General features: G+C 47.0%; 1 protein-coding gene across 1 annotated transcript; it reads right to left on the minus strand.

Annotated features, from left to right (window-relative positions):
* Window positions 1–4,680: 4,680 nt before the first annotated feature.
* On the minus strand, window positions 4,681–11,802 carry LOC112645439 (cytochrome P450 2A13). The gene is made up of 9 exons (XM_025424915.3): window positions 11,588–11,802; window positions 11,157–11,319; window positions 10,199–10,348; window positions 9,810–9,970; window positions 8,485–8,661; window positions 7,853–7,994; window positions 7,251–7,438; window positions 6,483–6,624; window positions 4,681–5,936 (listed from the first exon to the last, which is right to left on the minus strand). Exons 1-9 carry the CDS (start codon window positions 11,765–11,767, stop codon window positions 5,755–5,757), a joined length of 1,485 nt encoding a protein of 494 aa, XP_025280700.1. The 5' UTR covers window positions 11,768–11,802; the 3' UTR covers window positions 4,681–5,754.
* Between the last annotated feature and the right edge of the window lie 6,581 nt (window positions 11,803–18,383).

Consider the following 18,383-nt stretch of genomic DNA (forward strand, 5'->3'; position numbering starts at 1 on the left):
CCAGCTCTTCTCTTGCCTGACCAGCTGTTCAGAGTTGAATAAACAAACCACATGCTGGATATGGTCATGATCCTTTGACAAAATGCTATAGGGATAGGAGGTATGAAATCCCATGGCCCAGGAGAAAACATGGAGAAGTGAGAATGGATTTTTTCCACCCCCAGGACACTCTCTGTGCCTAGAAATAGAAGAGAAGGTTCTAGTAGTAAGTGGGATAGAAGTTAGACTCAGAAAAGAAGTTGGTGAATGTGGTGCCTTTTCTGCTCCAGGTATTTCTGGGTGTGAGTTAATTGAGAGTTGTGAGTTCCTAAAAAGGGAATCCCCCTTCTTTCTACTGTTTGCCAGAGTGGGTTTGGGTATTCTAGGAGCTGGACTGGTTTGGGGCCAACTCAAGTTTTGCTTTCCTCCCTCTCTTTGCCCTTTTATCATGTTAATCACTAAATCAAAAGACAGGCTAAGGACTGGCACACAAGATAAATTGATGGTAAGCAGAGCTGTACTGTCTTATGTTGCACTGTTGAGTACTATTGAGACTCTGATATAGCTGACCTAAGCTGAAAGTCCCACTAACAGCCATTTCAGGACAGGACTATGGCAACAGGGTCTCCTTAAGTGGCCATGGACCATGTGTCTTGGCCTGGGTTTATTTGTGCGTCTCAGAATGAAGCTGTGATTCATGTGAGATTCAGGGGAAAGACTATATCCTGTAAATGATTAGTTGTATGTCCCAACCAGGCTTTGGCCCCAGATATAGAGCACTCAGAGGAAGGAACTATACTCTGTGATTTGTGGATCCTTTGAGTGACCACTCAGGGAAGAGTCATCTCTGGGGAGCTAAAAAAGAGAGAGAGGGAAAAGAGGAAATAAGCCGCTTTAGGTGGCATACTGAGGTCCACACTCTAAGAGTGGACTGCTCACCAGAACCCTCACGTTCCTATGCTACTGCTGCCCATGCCTCTGTTACTGCGAGGATCCTGATCCTCTGGGTTATAGGGTAAAACGTCCAATGCACCCCTTGGCACATGAGGAGATTAATTCAACCTGACTGAAGTGTTATAAAGTAATTACCGCCATGGTTCTTTACCCATTCATCTGTCACAGACATTTAGGTTGTTTCCATATCTTGACTACTATGAATTATGCTGCAATGAACCCAAGAATTCAAATATCTCTTGGATATCTTGGAAATAGTGTTTTCATTTCCTCTTTATATAAACCCAGAAGTGGGATTTCTGGATTGCATGGTAATTCTATTTTTGACATTTTGAGGAACTGCCATTCTGTTTTCCATCGTGGAAATAAATTGATAGTTTACCAATTTACATTCATACCAATGGTGTCACAAGGGTTCCAGTTCACATCATCATCAGTATTTGTTATCTCTTATCTCTATGATAACCATAAGGTTTGAAATAATATCTCATTGTGGTTTTGATTTGCATTTCTCTTATAAATAGTGATATTGAACACCTTTTCATACATCTGTTGGCTATTTGTATGTCTTTTTTTCTTTTTAAGTAGGTTCCATGCCCAGCATAGAACCCAATACAAGGCTTGAACTCACAACCTGAGATCAAGACCTAAGCTGAGATCAAGAGTCAGTTGCTTAACTGACTGAGCCACCCAGGCACCACTGTATGTCTTTTTTTGAATAACATCTATTCATGTCCTCTGTCCAATTTTTAATCTGGTGGGTATTTTTTGTTTTGGGCGGCTCTTTTTTTATTTTGAGTGGTTTTTTGCTACTGAGGTATGAGAGAGGCTGAGTGATAGTCCATGGTGTGTGTGTGTGTGTATGTGTGTGTGTGTGTGTATATTTTCCATTCACTGAGTTGTAAAGCAAAAATCAATAAGTTGAAGTACATCAGTGAAAAGTTTCTGCACAACAAACAGATAATGAATAAAATGAAAAGGGAACCTCCAGAATGGGAGAAAATATGTTGTAAACCATATACCTGATAAGGGGTAAATATCCAAAATATTTCCTCCCTTCAGGATCTAATCTAAAACCACGCATTACATTTATTTTTTTTAAGATTTTATTTATTTACTCATGAGAGACACAGAGAGAGAGGCAGAGACACAGGCAGAAGGAGAAGCAGACCCCATGCAGGGAGCCCAAAGCGGAACTCGATTCCAGGTCTCCAGGATCAGGCCCTGGGCTGAAGGCGGCACTAAACCGCTGAGCCACCTGGGCTACCCCATGCATTACATTTAGTTGTAATGGTCTTTGGTCTTCTTTAATCTGGAATAGATTCTCAGCTTTTGTTTTTCTTGACCTTGATATTTTGAATAGCATTGAATAATTATTTTGGAAATTGTCCAGACTTCAATTTGGAGTTGCTTAATGTTTTCTTGTACATTTTTTCTAGCACAATTTTCATTCCTTTGGAAGGACACTTAATATGGCATCACACCAAAGCCTAACCTTTGCCTTCCATAAACTCTATTGAAGTGAGCTTTGGAGGAAGTCCTTTCAATTTCCAATATCTGTTGTCTCACAGTTTCATGAGGCTCTATAGTCAAGCCTTTATAGATAGGATTATTAAATGCCACATGTCAGGGCACCTGGGTGGTGCAGACTGTTAAGCATCTGACTCTTGGTTTCAGGGCTCTCCTCTCAGGGTGGTGAGACTGAGCCTCATGTCGGGTGCCATGCTCAGCACAGAGTCTGCTTAAGATTCTCTCTCCCTCTGTCCCTCCCCCTGTGCATTCTCTCTCTAATAAACAAATAAATCATTTTTAAAAAGTCACATGACTGGGGGCACCTGGGTGGCTCAATGGTTTAGCATCTGCCTTTGGCTCAGGACATGATTCCAGAGTCCTGGGATTGATTCCCACATCAGGCTCCCCAGAGGGAGTCTGCTGCTCCCTCTGCCTGTGTCTCTGCCTCTCTTTCTGTGAATTAAAAAAAAAAATTCACATGACTCAAGTGACCTCAACTAACAAAACGTTTTAGATCATCTGCAGCTAAGATTTTTGTCCCATAATCTCCCCACAGATTTGGCTCACTTAAAAAAAAGTCCTAGTTACTCTTTAAAAAATATATATTTTCACATGCAGTAAAACTTGCTTTTTACTATGGGGTTTCACAAATGCGTAGATTCTTATCACTACCACCACAGACAGGATGCTGAATAATTTCAACAGCCCAAAGCATTATCTTGTGTTATATTTTTATTCATATCTTTACCCCACCTCTACCTTCTGACAGCCATAGATGTATTCTCTGCATCAATATTTTTGCCTTTTCCAGAATTTCATATAAATGGAATAATACAGTATATAACCTTTTCAGACTGGGCTCTTTGACCTAGCACAATGCCTTTGTAATTCATCCAAGTTGTGTATCAACATTTGTTAGTTTTATTGCTGAGTAGTTTTGTTGCCTGAATGTGGCACAGTCAGCTCCTCTGTTCAACGCTGAAGAACATCTGGGTTGTTTCTAGTTTGTGGAAAAGTTGCTATAAGTATTCGAATATAAGTATATAAGTATATATAAGTATATATATATACTTATATATACTTATATATATATATATAAGTATATAAGTATACTTATATAAGTATAAGTATTCATTTTGTGTGCACATAAACTTTTACTTTTTAAGAATAAATACCTGGAAATGGGATTCCAAGTCATCTGATTAAATGTACATTTAGCTTTTAAAGAAACCACCAAATTGTTATCTAGAGTTAACTGTACTATTTTGCATTTCCATCAGCAATAATAAGAATTCCAGCAGCTCCACATCTTTGCCAATATGAGGTATTATTAGTATTTTTTATTTTAGTCATTCTAATAGGTGTGTGGGTATCTCATTAGGTTTAAATTTGCATTTCCCTAATGACTATGATGTTGAGCATTGATTTGTGAGCTTGTCATTCATATATCTTTTTAGTGAAGCGCATGTCCAAAAATTTAGCCCATTTTTAAACTGGGTTGTTTTCTTATGCTGACATTTGAAAGTTCTTTACATACCCTGTATATCAGACCTTTGTTTTTTATGAGTGGTGGTTACCTGAATCTACAGGTGTGATAAAATTGCATGGAAACACACACAAGTGCATATAAAACTTGTAAACTGAACAAGTTCTGTAGATCTACCAACATCAATTTCCTGGCTTTTGATATTGTACTATAGTTATGCAAAATGTTGCCATTGGGGGAAGCTGGAGAAACAATACAAAGAACTTCCCTGTACTTTTTTTTTTTTTTTACAACTTCTTATGAGTCTGTAACTATATCAAAATAAAAGAAGGGAATCTGTAGTGTAGCCAAGTTGACAATAGATATTGAATCCATACTCTTCATAACAACCTAAAAGTTTTTTCCATTAACTTCTGCATTAATATTTATTGTCTCCTTCCTTACACTATCTTTGAGTTTTCTGTATTGTTCTTTTCCTAACTTTTTTTTTTAATTTTTATTTATTTATGATAGTCACAGAGAGAGAGAGAGAGGCAGAGACACAGGCAGAGGGAGAAGCAGGCTCCATGCACCGGGAGCCCGACGTGGGACTCGATCCCGAGTCTCCAGGATCGCGCCCTGGGCCAAAGGCAGGCGCCAAACCGCTGCGCCACCCAGGGATCCCTTTTCCTAACTTTTAAAGATGGACACTTAGTACATTAATTTTTAAACTTCCTTCTTCTCCAATATGAAAATATAAGGCTACAAACTTATCTCTAAACAGAGCTTTTATTGATTCCCAAGGGAACAAATTGGAAAGTGTGATTCTCCACTTCATCCTTCTTTAAAATTGTTTTAGCTCTCTTCCTTTGCCTTTCCATATAATATTTTTAAAGATTTTATTTATTTATTCATGACAGACAGACAGAGAGAGAGAGAGAGGCAGAGACACAGGCAAAGGGAGAAGCAGGCTCCATGCAGGAAGCCCAATGTGGGACTCCATCCGGGGTCTCCAGGATCACACCGCGGGTGGGGGGAAGGCAGCGCTAAACCACTGGGCAACCAGGGCTGCCCTTTCCATATAAATTTTCAAATAAATGTCTAAATCCATACCAAAAAAATCTTGCTGTCATTTCTATGGTAATTATGTTACACCTATACATCAGTTTTCTTCTTTCTTCTTTACTGTACTTATCTGCCAATCAATGAACATGGTATCTCTTTTTATTTAAAAAATATTTTATTTCCTTCATCGGTATTTTGTAGTTTTCGCCGTACAGGCTTGGCACATGTGTTGTCAGATTTATACTTAAGTATTTCAGTGACTATACGTGTTATTGTGTAATTTTTATGTCCTAAAATATACAGAAAAACAACAACAGAAAAAGACTTTTATGTGCTTAGTGACCTTACTAAACTCATTTATTAAAAGAATTTTTCGTTCTTGCTGTAGATTCCTTGGGAATCAGTTAAGTTTTGTCACTTGTAAAATGGGCATGAACACTGGCAGATGGGTTTGTGAGCATTAAGTGATGTAAGTGTGTGACCTTTTAGCACAGAACTAACACAGAGTTTGATTCAATAAATAATACGCATTATTATTATCAACAGTATAGTATAAAGTTTCCCTTCCTCTTACCCCACCTCTTAAGGATCCATCTCTAACAAGATCAATAGATGGAGTCAATTCCTTTCCTCTACCTCTCCTATTCACCCTGCCCTATAATTCTCCAAAAGCCACCTCCCTCCTACTAGCCCCACCCCTGCAGCCCCCCAGTAGCTACACCCCTGTTCCCCACTCCCCTTAGCTTCTCCCCATACCCCGGCCCTTGCACAGCCCTTGTTCAGCGGGGCTGGAAGCTCATGGTGTAATTTTGTGGGATGGTCGCAAAACCCACATGTTTGGGGGACACATCGATGTCTTGAGGCAGCTGCGGGGACTTGAAGTGGAAGTTCTGCAAGATGGTGGTGAGGAAGAGAAAGAGCTCCATCCTAGCCAGGCCTTCTCCAAAACAGTATCGCTTTCCTGAAGACACAGAATGGGAGAGCTGGAGGTAAGGCCTGCTCTCACTGCCCTCTTGCCCCACTGTCCATCCCCAGCTGCATTACCCAGGGAGGAGGTGCTGCAATATCGTGGCCTGAGAGACTTTCAGAGACATCTCTAATCCTCTCTGAGCATCAGTTTCCCTTGCACAGGAGATAGGGTGAGCTAGCAGTCTGTAGCAATGGGAAATTTAGATGCCCCTTCCCTCCAAGTATACACTCAGATATGGCTGTTGGGCTCTCATCTCCTCCCAAGGAACCTAAAGAAGAATGTAAATGACTCTGGACAAATCTCTGATTCACTAAGGGCTTTGATTTTTCTGCTTCTCTGAAACGGGTATGATCACCTCTATCCTTTTACTTGAGCTCAAGCAGTTATGGTGGTTGCAGCTTATGGGCTGCAAGGTAGAGCATGAGAGGGACTTCCAAGCTGGAGAAAGACACCAGGCTACACCTTAGAGAGGGAGCTGGGATGAAGGAGGCCCTGTTGGTGGGAGCAGTGGCTTGGCAGCAGACAGTGGTCTCTTACCAATGGAGAAGGGCACAAAAGCATCACTCTTCTTAAACTGCCCCTTCTCATCCAGGAAGTGCTGAGGGTGGAAGTCTTGGGGGTTGGAGAAGAACTTGGCATCTCTCAGCACAGAGCCCAGCATAGGGAACACTTCAGTGCCCTGGTGAGGAGGAGAGAGGGATCTGATAAGGTAGAGTGGGGGTATCGTGTGCTGAAAGTGCATGGAGGTTGGAGGGACAATTGGAGTGCCCTAGGTGATGAGAAATGGGAGGTGTGGGAATGTGGGTGCTTAGAAGGAAGCTTGGCAGACATGGGGTTCGTGTCTCCTGACAAGAGAAGTTTGAAAAGCACAGATTCTGTGTCTCTTAGGACAGAAAGTATGGGGGATGTGGAGCTCATGTCTTCCAAGGCAGAAAGTTGAAAGGATATGGGTTCATGCTCCCAGAGACAGGAAGTTTGAGAGATATCAAGTTTGTGCCACTCTAGGTGAGATGTCTGGAGGACATGAGATTCATGCCCTTGAGAGAGGAGGTCTAGAAATGAGGTTCATGTCTTTTGAAAGAGAAATTTTGAGGACATGGGGTTCATATGCCCTGTGGCAGGAGCTCTGGGGAACATAAAGGATTCAAGAATCTCTGAGTGGGTGGGTTGAAGGGAAATAAATGGTGGTTGGGGAGTGTTTGATTGAGACAGTGGGACAGGGGCTGGGAAACTTCTAAGGGGAATGGGAGATGCTAGGTCACAAGGAGCAGGCTGGAGGTCCCTGTAGGCCAGACAGGAAAGTACCTTGGGGAGGAGAAACTCCCGAAACTTGGTGTCCTTGATGACTCTGCGGGCCACGCCCATGGGGATCATGTCTCCAAATCTTTGGATCTCATGGATCACTGCCTCTGTGTAGGGCATCTTGGCCCTGTCCTCAAACTTGGGCTGACGGTTCTTGCCAATCACCCGATCAATCTCCTCATGGACTTTGGCTGTGGGAGGAGGGGGAAAGTGTTTAGGTATCTGGGGGTCTCAGGGTGGGGATGATAGTCCAAATATGTATATCTATCTGTAACATGGATGTAGACCATTCAAACATATTTTGGCCATAAACATTGTTGGTGAAGCATCCTATTCACTATTCACCTGGTCTCAAGCTGTATGTGGTCTCACATACAGTTGGCTCGGCACAGGAACTATCTGCCAGTCAGTTCAGGTATTTTCAACATTTTCACAGCAAGTGAAACTCAGCTGATGCTTATCAGCAGAATATCACCTATAGCTGGATAACAGGGCATCCCTAGGGTCCTGGGCCCTGGGAAAGGTGGGGACATTACAGTGGACTCAGAGGAAGTGTTGGGATCTGTGGCCACTGTTTCACTGCCTTCCCCCCTTCCCCGGCTTACCCTCCACATCTGGGTGTTTCATGAGCAGCAGGAAGCCATACCGCAGGGTTGTACTGACTGTCTCAGTGCCCGCAAAGAAGAGGTTCAGTGTGGTCAACACCAGGTTCTTCAAGTAAAACTCCGTGTTAGGGTTGTTCTGCTCCTGCAGGGAGAGAGGGCTTCAGGCCAGACCCACTCCCCTCAGGGCTCTCAGAGCCCTTCCACGATCTTTCCGTGTGGACCCACCTCTCTTAGATCCAGACCAGAGGTGGGGAGAAGACCTCAGTCCAGCCAGGGCTTTGTTCAGGCTGCTGGCTCTGCCCAAAACACCCTTCCACACTCTTTACCTGGCTGCCTATCTGTCCTTTACTCATCAGCCCCGGCGTCACAATTTTATGGTAAGGAATATTTAGAAGGAGAGGGATGCAGACAGCAAGCACACGGTACACAAGTGTTGCTTAATGGTTCACATGCAGGTCCTAACCATGGGCAAGTGCTCATAGATGGAGCAGCCAGGGTTATTACACTTGGGATGGTGAGGATGTTATCAGGGGGATGATAAGAATGGGCCTCTGCTCTCCCCATCCCAGCCTGGTTTCCCTCTGCCTGGCTTTGCAGGCTGTCCGCAAAAGAGGAATGCTGCTGGGTTGTACCTCCTGCATGCGGATAAGGAAGGAGTCAATGAAGTCTCGAGGGGAGTTGGGATCCAGTGTGCGTTGGTTCTGCTCCACTTTCTTGGTTATGAAGTCTTCCAGACCCTGCAGCTCCTTAAATGCCTGTTGCTGTGGCCCTGGCAGGTGTTTCATCACTGAGTAAAACATCTCATAGAGCTGAGGATGGGGAGAGAAGAAGGGATGGGAAGCTGTCAGTGGGTAGGTCCTGATGGGAGCAGGACCTTTCTTGGGGCAAGGAAGGCACTGGATTAAAGGCACCTGTCCAGGTGACTTTTATTTATACGGGGCTTGATGGGAGGAGATATCTAAGTTTTCACGTGAGTTAAGTGTGAGGCTCCTGTCTCAGAATATAAGTGAGAAGGATTGGGACACACATCCAGGTTCCAGGTATTCAGGTGAGGTTGGATTGGAGAACACATCTAGGTATTCATATATTCAGGTGAGGTTGAATTGGGAGACGACTATTCAGGTGCCTATTTTTTTTTTCTGACTGATATGGGCAGGGAAGGTCACCTATTTAGGTCTTTAGGTATCAAGTAGGCTCAGTTGGAGACAACTATCCAGATATTTAGGGGATATGGAATGGTGGCTTCTGTACAGGTGTTGAGGTATTAAAGTGGGGGCAGGTATGCAAGTGATGAGGTGGGGCAGTTCATGTATTTCAGATATTCACAGGGGCTGATGGGGGGGCACTTCTGTGAGTCAGCTGGGTTAGGGGACACGATTTGGGTGTTTGAGGAACCATCTATCCAGTGTTTAGATGTGTTGGGATCTTCTTAGCTGGGGCACCTGTCCAGATGTTCAGGTGTTTCAAGGGGCTCTGTAGGGACACTTATCTAGGTAGCCAAGTGGGCTGGTGTGGGACCTGTGTAAATACCAAATGATTTTGGTGGGCTGTGTTTTAGAACACCAGGTGTTCATGTATTCGGGAGGTGGGCTGAGGTGGTCACTTGTTCAGGTGTTAAGATATTAAGATAGAAAAATGGACTATCTTATAAGGGAGCCAGTAGGTAAGTTGGGATAGGAACACATGCCCAGGCAGTATGGCTGGGCTGATAACGTGTATCTTGCCTGCAGACTGTTCTTTGTTTGGTTTCAGTTTTGGGTTTTTTTGGTGGGGGGAGCATCTGTTGAGATGTCCAAGTGTCCTTGAAAACTGGGTATTCTGGTGTAACTATTCCACTGTCAAAGAGTGGCTTTGACGGAACCCTGTCTAGAGGAGGATGCAGTTTGGAGCAGCTGTTTTCCACGTGGGGGAGCATTTGGCAGTGGTAGTGTTGTAGAGCCAGATTGAGATCGGTTACCTGCCCCATAGATGTAGCTGTGAACTGGAAGCTCCCCAGCATCATACGCAGCAGTGACAGGAACTCTTTGTCCTCATAGTCAAAGCGATCCCCAAAAACAATGGAGCTGATGACATTGGACACTGTTCGGCTCAGGAAGAAGGTGGGATCGATGAAGGCACCTGGGGAATGGGTTGGGGGTGGGGAGAGACAGCAGTTTGGGAAAGCATCAACTGGGTGGTCTGATGCCAGCCTGAGAATTGGGGGAGGGCCCTGGAGTGAGGAGCCAAACTTCTAGCACAGGATCCCAGAGCCTGGATCCCTTCTCCCAATCCAGTCCCCTTCCTGGAGGAGAAAGCGCATGTCTGTGTGAGTGTAGCCCTCCTTCTCTCTCCCTCCTGCTCACTCACCTCGTGTGCCCCGGAGGGCCTCAATGAGGAAGCCTGCCTCCTCCTGAATGCGCTCTTCAATGCCGCGCTTTCCCACTCCAAAGTCCCGCAGTGTGGTGATGGAGAAGCGCCTGAGCTGCTTGGCCCGCTCCCCATTGCTGAACGCCACGCCTGAGGAGGGAGCATGGGGGTGCCAGGAGGTGAGGGGGGGAGATGGGGGACAGAGGTGGACAGAGGTGGGCAGAGAGCAGGAGGTAGGGAAGGATGGGTTGTAGGGGAGACGAAGAGAGATACAACTCAAGGTCAGAGCAATACTGAAACAGAGACTGGGTTGGAAAAAAAGAATTGGAAGGAGAGAGACAAGTCAGATGCTCAGAGAAAACGAGATACGGAGACACATAAACACAAAGCGATGGGGTGGGAGGAGGAATCTGATATTCCTGGGGATCTGGGAAGTAACAGTAAAAATCATTAAGGATTCTAACGCTGAGCCAGAGAAAGGGGAGAAGACAGAGCAAGAACAGAGAGGGTCTGGAGAGAGGAGAAGCTGTTTCCAGAGATAGAAGCATGGGATGTGAAGCAGAAACAAGGTGAGATTCTCACACCAAGAACCAAGAGGCAGACAGAGGGAGGCAGAAGCAAGGGGAAATATCGAAGCTGGGAAGGAGAAAGAAGGACACAGAGGTGGAGGACTGAGTTCCAAAGCAGAAATCCCAAGAGCTCCTCCCAGACCCGGGAGAAGAAGAGGCATCCGTGAGAGAGAACAGGGAGGTGGGCCGAGAAGCTGGGGGAATAGAGACATAGACCCTTGAGTCAAGCTAGAGAAGACCAGAGAAAAGCCACAATAACCAAGGACAGGACAGAGGGAGCAGGGGTAGAACCCCACCATAGCCTTGGGCTAATGAGTCAGGAGAAAAACTGGAGAAACTGAGGCATCAAGCATGCCTGACCATGTGCCCCCCACCCGGAGCCTCCTCACCATAGCCTTTGAAGAGCCAGTCAAATGTGGCCTGCTCGCCTCTCCCGCTGAATTCCTCCGCCTGGTCCACCAGAGCCTCCTTCACCGCCTCGTGTCCACACAGCACCACGACAGGCCGGGGCCCCAGATGGATGGTGAACACCGGGCCATAGCGCTCGCTGATCTGATGGAGGTGGGAGTGCTTAGAGGCTGCGGCCCCCCACTGGGACCTGGCCCTGAGAGCAGTCCTCACCTACTGCATGCATTTCCCCCAGGTTCTGATACTCAAGGGACTGGACATCCCAAGATCTGCTCTTTCTTATGCCCAATCTGCGCATTTCCACTTTCTTAAGACTCTGTCCAACCTTTCCCGTCCCCTGCCACAAAGTCCCAGCTCCTTTAGGCAGGTCCCCAACGCTACCCAATTCCACCCATTCCCTGCCTCCTGACACCTTCATGAGAGAGTTGTACATCTGCTCTGTGTTCAGCTGCAGGTAATTTCCGATGAAGGGCAGTGGGGTGGGTCCTGGAGGGAGCTTCCCCCCCAGTTTCCTCTGCTTCCAGACAGACATCAAGACAATTATTGTCAGGCAGGCCAGCAAAGCCACCAGAAGAAGCCCTGAGGCCAACATGGTGGCACTGAGAGAGACAGTCAGATGGTGCTGGCTGGGGTGGTTTACCTTTATACCACCTAGGAAAGGCGGAGTTTGGTGCCAATTATATAATTGTGCCATTTCAGCTTTCCAGCTACACCCACACACAGACACTCTGGGCTCACTGCTGAGCTTGGCACACAGCCAACAAGGCAGGAGGAGGGGACTCCAGGGAGATTAACAGGGATTAGGCCCCAAGACAGAGTGTGTTGTCCCTCAGGAGGGCCCACCCCAGGGCGGTAGAATTGAGTGAAGCAGTAGACAAATTCCAGAACTGAAGAGTTTAGAATACTTGGATGTGGAGCACCCTGAGGTTTGAATATTCAGTCTCAGAGAAGGGACCCTAACATTGTATAATTTGAGGTCTCCAGAAAAAAGAATCCAGAGATATGGGTTTAAGAGTGTTGGAAGAGAGAACACCTGGGTGGCTCAGTCAGTTAGGCATTCAACTCTTGATTTCAGCTCAGGTAATGATCTCAGGATCATTAGATAAGCCCAGCATCAGGCTCTGAGCTGGACTGGACTGGTTGGGGAGGCTGCTTAAGATTATCTCTCTCCTTCTCCCTCTGCCCCTCCTCTCCTTCTGCCCCTCCCCCTACCCTCTCTCCATTCTCCCTCTGCCCCTCCTCCTCCCCTACCCCAGCTAAGCACTCCCTCACTCTCTCTCTAAAAAAAAGAAAAAAGAAAAAGGAAAGAAAGAAAGAAAGAAAGAAAGAAAGAAGAAGAAAGAAAGAAAGAAAGAAAGAAAGAAAGAAAGAAAAAGAAAGAAAGAAAGAAAGAAAGAAAGAGAAAGAAAGATGAGAAAGAGAAAGAAAGAAAGAAAGAAAGAGAAAGAAAGAAAGAGAAAGAAAGATGAGAAAGAAAGAAAGAAAGAAAGAGAGAGAGAGAGAAGAAAGAAAGAAAGAAAGAAAGAAGAAGAAAGAAAGAAAGAAAGAAAGAAAGAAGAAAGAAAAAAGAAAAAAGAAGGAAAGTTAGATTAAAAAGAGTGTTGAGGGAATCCCTGGGTGGCTTAGCGGTTTGGCACCTGCCTTTAGGCCAGGGTGTGATCCTAGAGTCCTGGGATCGAGTCCCACATCAGGCTTCCTGCATGGAGCCTGCTTCTCCTCTGTGGCTCTGTCTCTCTCTCTCTCTCTCTCTCTCTGTGTCTCTTATGAATAAATAAAATAAAATCTTTTTTTTTCTTTTTTTTTTTAAAAGAGTGTTCAAATGGGACAGCCTGTGTGTCTGTAGATATAGATTTGGGGGTTTTGGTAAGGAGGGATACATGTTTAAAGGTCTTAGGAGGAGATCAGGTGCCTGGGTGGCTAGTCAGTGAAGCATCGGACACTTGATCTCAGCTTAGCTCTTAATCTCAGAGTTGTGAATTCAAGCCCTGCGCTGAACTCCAGGCTGGGTGTAGAACTTACTTAAAAAATAAAAAAGGTAGGAGAGACTGGGTGGTTTGGTGGTTGAGCATCTGCCTTTGGTTCAGGTATGATCCCGGGGTCCTGATTTCAAGTCCCGCATCAGGCTCCCTGACTGCTTCTTTTTTTTTTTAAGATTTTATTTATTTATTCATAGACACAGAGAGAGAGGGGCAGAGACACAGGCAGAGGGAGAAGTAGGCTCCACGCAGGGAGCCCGATGCGGGACTCGATCCTGGGTCTCCAGGATCACACCCCAGGCTGCAGACGGCGCCAAACCGCTGCGCCACCGGGGCTGCCCTCCCTGACTGCTTCTTCCTCTGCCTTGTCTCTGTCTCTCATGAGTAAATAAATAATATATTTTTTAAAAATGAAATAATAAATTAAAAATAAAAATTTAAAAAGTCTAGGACTGAGAGATCCCAGGGAGTGGATTTGAGGGTCTTGTGATGAGGGAGGACCCCTGGCTGTGATAGGGTTCCTGGGAGGAGTATATGGGAGTCCAGCAGGATCAAAGAGTAGCACTTGCCCCAGGCTTTGCCCTGCCATTGCTTTGAACAGAGAATCCCCACAGGGACATCAAAGCAAGGTCAGGATCAATGTCCCTGACTCTCTGTGATTGGGAAAGAGGTAGAAGTCCAGAGCCACATTTAAGTGGAACTTCCCTTAGCAAAGAAGAGTAACTTGTGGTCTGAGTGGCAGAGGGACTGGGCAAGACTTGGAAATAGTAATGACATCCACCAGTACAGTGCCCAAAAGTCCCAAGTGTCTCAAGGGGTGTAATTTACAGAAAGCCTCACTGGTTCTACCCAAGTCCCTGGGGAGCTCACTAGGATCAGCATTCCCATTGTTGTTAGTAGTGGGGTTACTAGTGTTCCCGATTTCGTATGTGAGATACTGAGGAGAGACAACAGAGGGTGGGCAGGGGCTCCTGTGTCTCCTCTGCATGCTTACTCCCCTTTCTGGGGCTGGGTTTCCCCCGCCAGTGGAAAGGGAGTACCTGAGAAGAGAAGGTGGAGGGGGAGGGCGTGTGAGGTCCCTTTGGGGTGATTGCAGATTCGGCAGGGCTGCTGGAGGCACACAGAGGGACCCACAGTGGGAGAGGTTTGGGAAAACTGAGTGGGGAGAGAGCCAAGCCCTGGAGACTGAGGGTGGGAGTGAGAACACATGGTGGCCTTGCTGTCCTTCCTCAGTGACCTTCTTTCTTAACAATAGGGCACTACCCTTGGGTGAGCACTAATTGTGAAGAGCCAGTGTGTGGATGTGTGAGCTCATGGACTCCTTCTAGCAGTGGGGCTTGTTCATATCATCTTCGTTTTGCTGTTCAGAAGAGCAAGCCTCTCTACTGGCACTTGCTTGAGGTCACACAGGTGGCAGGTAGGGAGCTGGGATTTGAACCCTGTCCTCTCCTACCTCCACTGACGGGCCTAGCCCACCGTGAGGGCCAAGTGGAGGCCAAGTGTAGCAAGGGGTGGCATGGGATTGGCATGTGGGAGTCAGTGGGTTAATGCCTGTGAAGTACATGGCAGTAAGTGCTAATAAACAGTTGCTAGTGCACAGAGATGCGCTAGCAACTTCTGCTGCTGGCATCATCTGGCCCCCAGTAGACACTAGCATTGAAAGCCAGTTGACACTGAGCTTGATACCAAGAGAACACTAACGAAGCCAGCCCTGGTGCCAGGAGGGTCTGACGGTAGGCCCTGGCGGCCACTGGGGCTGACTTCAGGGGGTCACAAGGGTGGCACCATGTAGCTCTGAAGCTGGTCCCAGCTGGCTCTGACATAAGCACCATGTGGGTCCTGGATTGATCTTTTGTGGGTCCCATAGGGCACGAGGCAGTATCTGATGGTCAAAACTTCCTCTCACCTGTTCAGATGCCAGAGCTAACTTTGGATGAGAGCAGGTGGTTGAGGTTGGCACTCAGACTGGCATGTTGCCGCTGAGCCTTAGTCCTCTGGGGAGGAAACAGAGGGCAGAGAACAAAGCAGAGATAGGAACGTTGTTTGTTGGTTTTAGAGGGAGTAGTGGAGGGAAGGATTAGCACAGGCTTGGCAGGTATGAGTCTCCTTAATCCCAAAAGGCAGCCTACACCTGGGCTGGCTGCAAGCCTAGGCCACACCTTCCCCTCCCTCCCTCACCGGTTTTCCTTGGCAAGGATAGAGGTAGAATTTCAAGAGTTTGTTTTCAGTGAGTTTGGCACCAGGCAGGGAACTGAGTGTTCAGACTGGCTGTCGTTAACTGGGAGTTGAAGCGGGGAGTAGGGCACGTGGCAGACGGAAGTATTTGGCAACAGAGAGGTCAAGTGAGATTGGCCTTGTTGGTAACACTAGAAATAGAGTGAAGTCAGCTTTTATCATGCTATCTCCCCCAGAGGCAGGAGCATTCCAGGCAAGTGTACAAGGGCCAGGGATCAGCTTCTAGGGTGAGTTAGTGGTGCACTCAGAAAAATCTCTTTCCCTTACTGAGATTCAATATCCCTTTCTGGACAATGGTACAGCACTTAAGAGTGCAGTTAAGAGCACAGTTAAGGTGTGGATTGGAATCCCTTATCCGTTCTTTGCTGTGAGACCTTGAACAACTCACCTCATCTCTCTGAGCCTCCTGAGGCCAATGACAGGACCTGCCTCTTCCCCCATTATGGGAAGAGTCAGTGGGTTAGTGGCTGTGAAGTACATGGCAGTAAGTGCCAATAAGTAATAGCTATTCCTATTAATCTTCAGGATGAAGGACTTGAGGAAGCGGTTCTCTAAACCCCCTTCTGGACTTTATGTTCTCTGGTCTGAAGTTCTGAATACTTCCCCTTTGGGAAAGGGGAAAGGGAGAGAAAGCCTTGTGGGAATCTGCCTGCCCTTCCTTCTGGGGCACAGCTGAGCCTTTCTCCTGGAGCTTCGAATGGAGCTTTGACCTCAGAGGTGGCCTCCTGGAGGGACGGTGGAGAGGGCAGTGTGTGAGGAGGGTGCATCAGGGGCAAACCCTCAGGTTGTTTGGGGGTGAGGTGGGCACAGCACCTTGCCCATCCATATCTTTGTGTCTCCCTTTGTCATGTTCACCCTGCAAGTCAGCCTACCTTTCAACTCTCTTGTGTGCTTCTGGATCTTTCTGTTCATGCCAGTGTGTACATCAGGTTCTCCTGGAGGCCTGTGTCACATTTCTTATTTATACATCTGTGTATGTGTGTCATTCCGGGCACATGCTGGGGGTCTCTGCCCGTCTGAGTGCACGTATGTATCAGTGTGTCGATGTTGATACCTGTATTGATGAACACCCCTGTCTTTGTGGAGTGTGCGTGTACACACAAGTGGGTATCCATACCTGTTTATGTCTAGACGTGTACACCTGTGTGAGCTTATGACAGGGTGCGTGTGTACAGGCCAGTGTGCCTGAATGCACGCCAGTCTCTGTATCTGTTTGTGAGCAACTGAGTACATGCTTTGCAGTATGCCTGTTGGAGGGCGTCTGCATGTGTGTCTGTGTGTCCACCCTGATGTCTGACTGTGCATTCACATGTGTATGTATGCACGTAGTGCTGGTGACTATGTATGTATGTGTGTGGTTGGGCATTCTGGCATGAGATGTAGGCATGTGGGCCACGCTATGTACAGTGTCTGAAATCTGCTTGTGCCTGTGTTTGCTTTCAAACACAACCCTGGCCCAGCTCCATTTCCCTCCTGGAACACCAAGTATTTCTTGCCTCTTCCAGGGTATTGCCTCTCTCAGTTTTCAAAGGTCACAGTAGACAGAAAAGGCCTGCATGTGATAGGTGTGTCCTGAGAGTATTCTGAAGATCAACCCAAATATCCACTCTGAAAATTCTCTCTCCCACGGTGTCCCCCAGCCTCCTGAGCCTTCAACACACTTAAACCAGTCATCTGACCTACGCTCAGTCAACTGGTCATTCTGTGCCAGCCTGTGCTGAGGGATGCTGAGGACACAGGGGTGACCCTGGGCCATGCCCTCATGAAGCTCTCACTCCACAGGGAGAAAGAGTAGCCACAAGTCAGTGAAGCTCAGAATGTACAGGGCTGGTGTGAGAAGGCACCGACAGAGGGGGAAGGCAGGGTAGGGGAGACAGAGAGGTCAACGTGGGCACAGGGGACACAGGCAGAAAGGTCAGGGCAGGTCAGGTAAAGGCGTCAGGGGATGGAGACCTAGGCAGAGGGGTCAGGATGGGGATGGTGGAGCAGACAGAGGGATCAGGATGGGGATGGGGGGCACAGGCATCTGTAGGGACCCAGAAATGGCGTTTGCTTCAACCTTGTAAGTTCAGGATGAGCCACTAGAGGACTAAATAAGAGTTTTTGAGGCAGGAGGGGGAGATTAGGGAGGGAGCATGCTGGGCAGAGGAATCCAAGTGCCAAGGCAGGGGAGCATGGTCAGGTGCTGTTAGGCTAGAAGGATCTGGGCTGGGCAATGATGAGACTGTAGTCATCAGCAGGAGTCAGACCTGCTGGACCTTATGCGACTTGGTGGGGAGTGTAGACTCTGTCCTAAGATGATGGGGAGCCCCGGAAAGGTCTTAGGCAGGGGAACAAAATGTTCAAATTTGAGTTTCAGGGAGATTGTTCAAATTTTTGGAGATGAGACTGCAGGTCCAAAGACACAGAACTGGCTTCTATAGGCTCCAGGGCACAGAGGACATGGCCATGAGCATGGGGAGGAGGCGTGGTTTGGAAAATATACAGAAGGAAGAACCTATTCTTACTTGGTTATGTGTTGGCTGTGCGAGGGAGGAGGCCAGTGTGGGGGTAGATGGTAATGTTGTCTATTGGTTTGGGGACACAGATCAGGAGCAGGTTTGAGGAAGGAGATAATGAGTTCCACTTTAGACATGGTGGGAACTGGGCACAATCTCTGCTTCTAGGGCTTTCTTAGACTAGTGGGACAGCGGACCCCGATAAACTGAAGTCTTCAATGATCCCATTAGTATTCATTAGAAATTATTTGTAATGATTGAGTACTTGGGATTGAAGATTGGGAGGGCTTCCTAGAGGTGGTGTCATTTGAACTGGGTCTTGCAGGATGAGTTTCACAGGTGGGGGATGAAAGAGGGCAGGGCAGAGAGACTCTGGCAAGCCACATTTAGACTTGCGAGATGACAGGACAGAGCAGACATATGTGACTGCCACGCCTGCTCCCTCTGCCAACCTCACCAGTTAACTTGCTGTCCTCTACCCCTTATCCTGACCCAAAAC

This window comes from Canis lupus, chromosome 1 (assembly GCF_003254725.2).
Source record: "Canis lupus dingo isolate Sandy chromosome 1, ASM325472v2, whole genome shotgun sequence".
Taxonomy (NCBI): Eukaryota; Metazoa; Chordata; class Mammalia; order Carnivora; family Canidae; genus Canis; species Canis lupus.

Coding starts and splice junctions, on each gene's coding strand:
- LOC112645439 (XM_025424915.3), bottom strand. CDS start 11,767: ATGTTGGCCTCAGGGCTTCTTCTGGTGGCTTTGCTGGCCTGCCTGACA. Junction 8,662..9,809: donor CAGCTACATCTATGGGGCAG/GTAACCGATCTC, acceptor CCCCATCCTCAG/CTCTATGAGATGTTTTACTC. Junction 6,625..7,250: donor GGGAGTTTCTCCTCCCCAAG/GTACTTTCCTGT, acceptor CCTCCTCACCAG/GGCACTGAAGTGTTCCCTAT.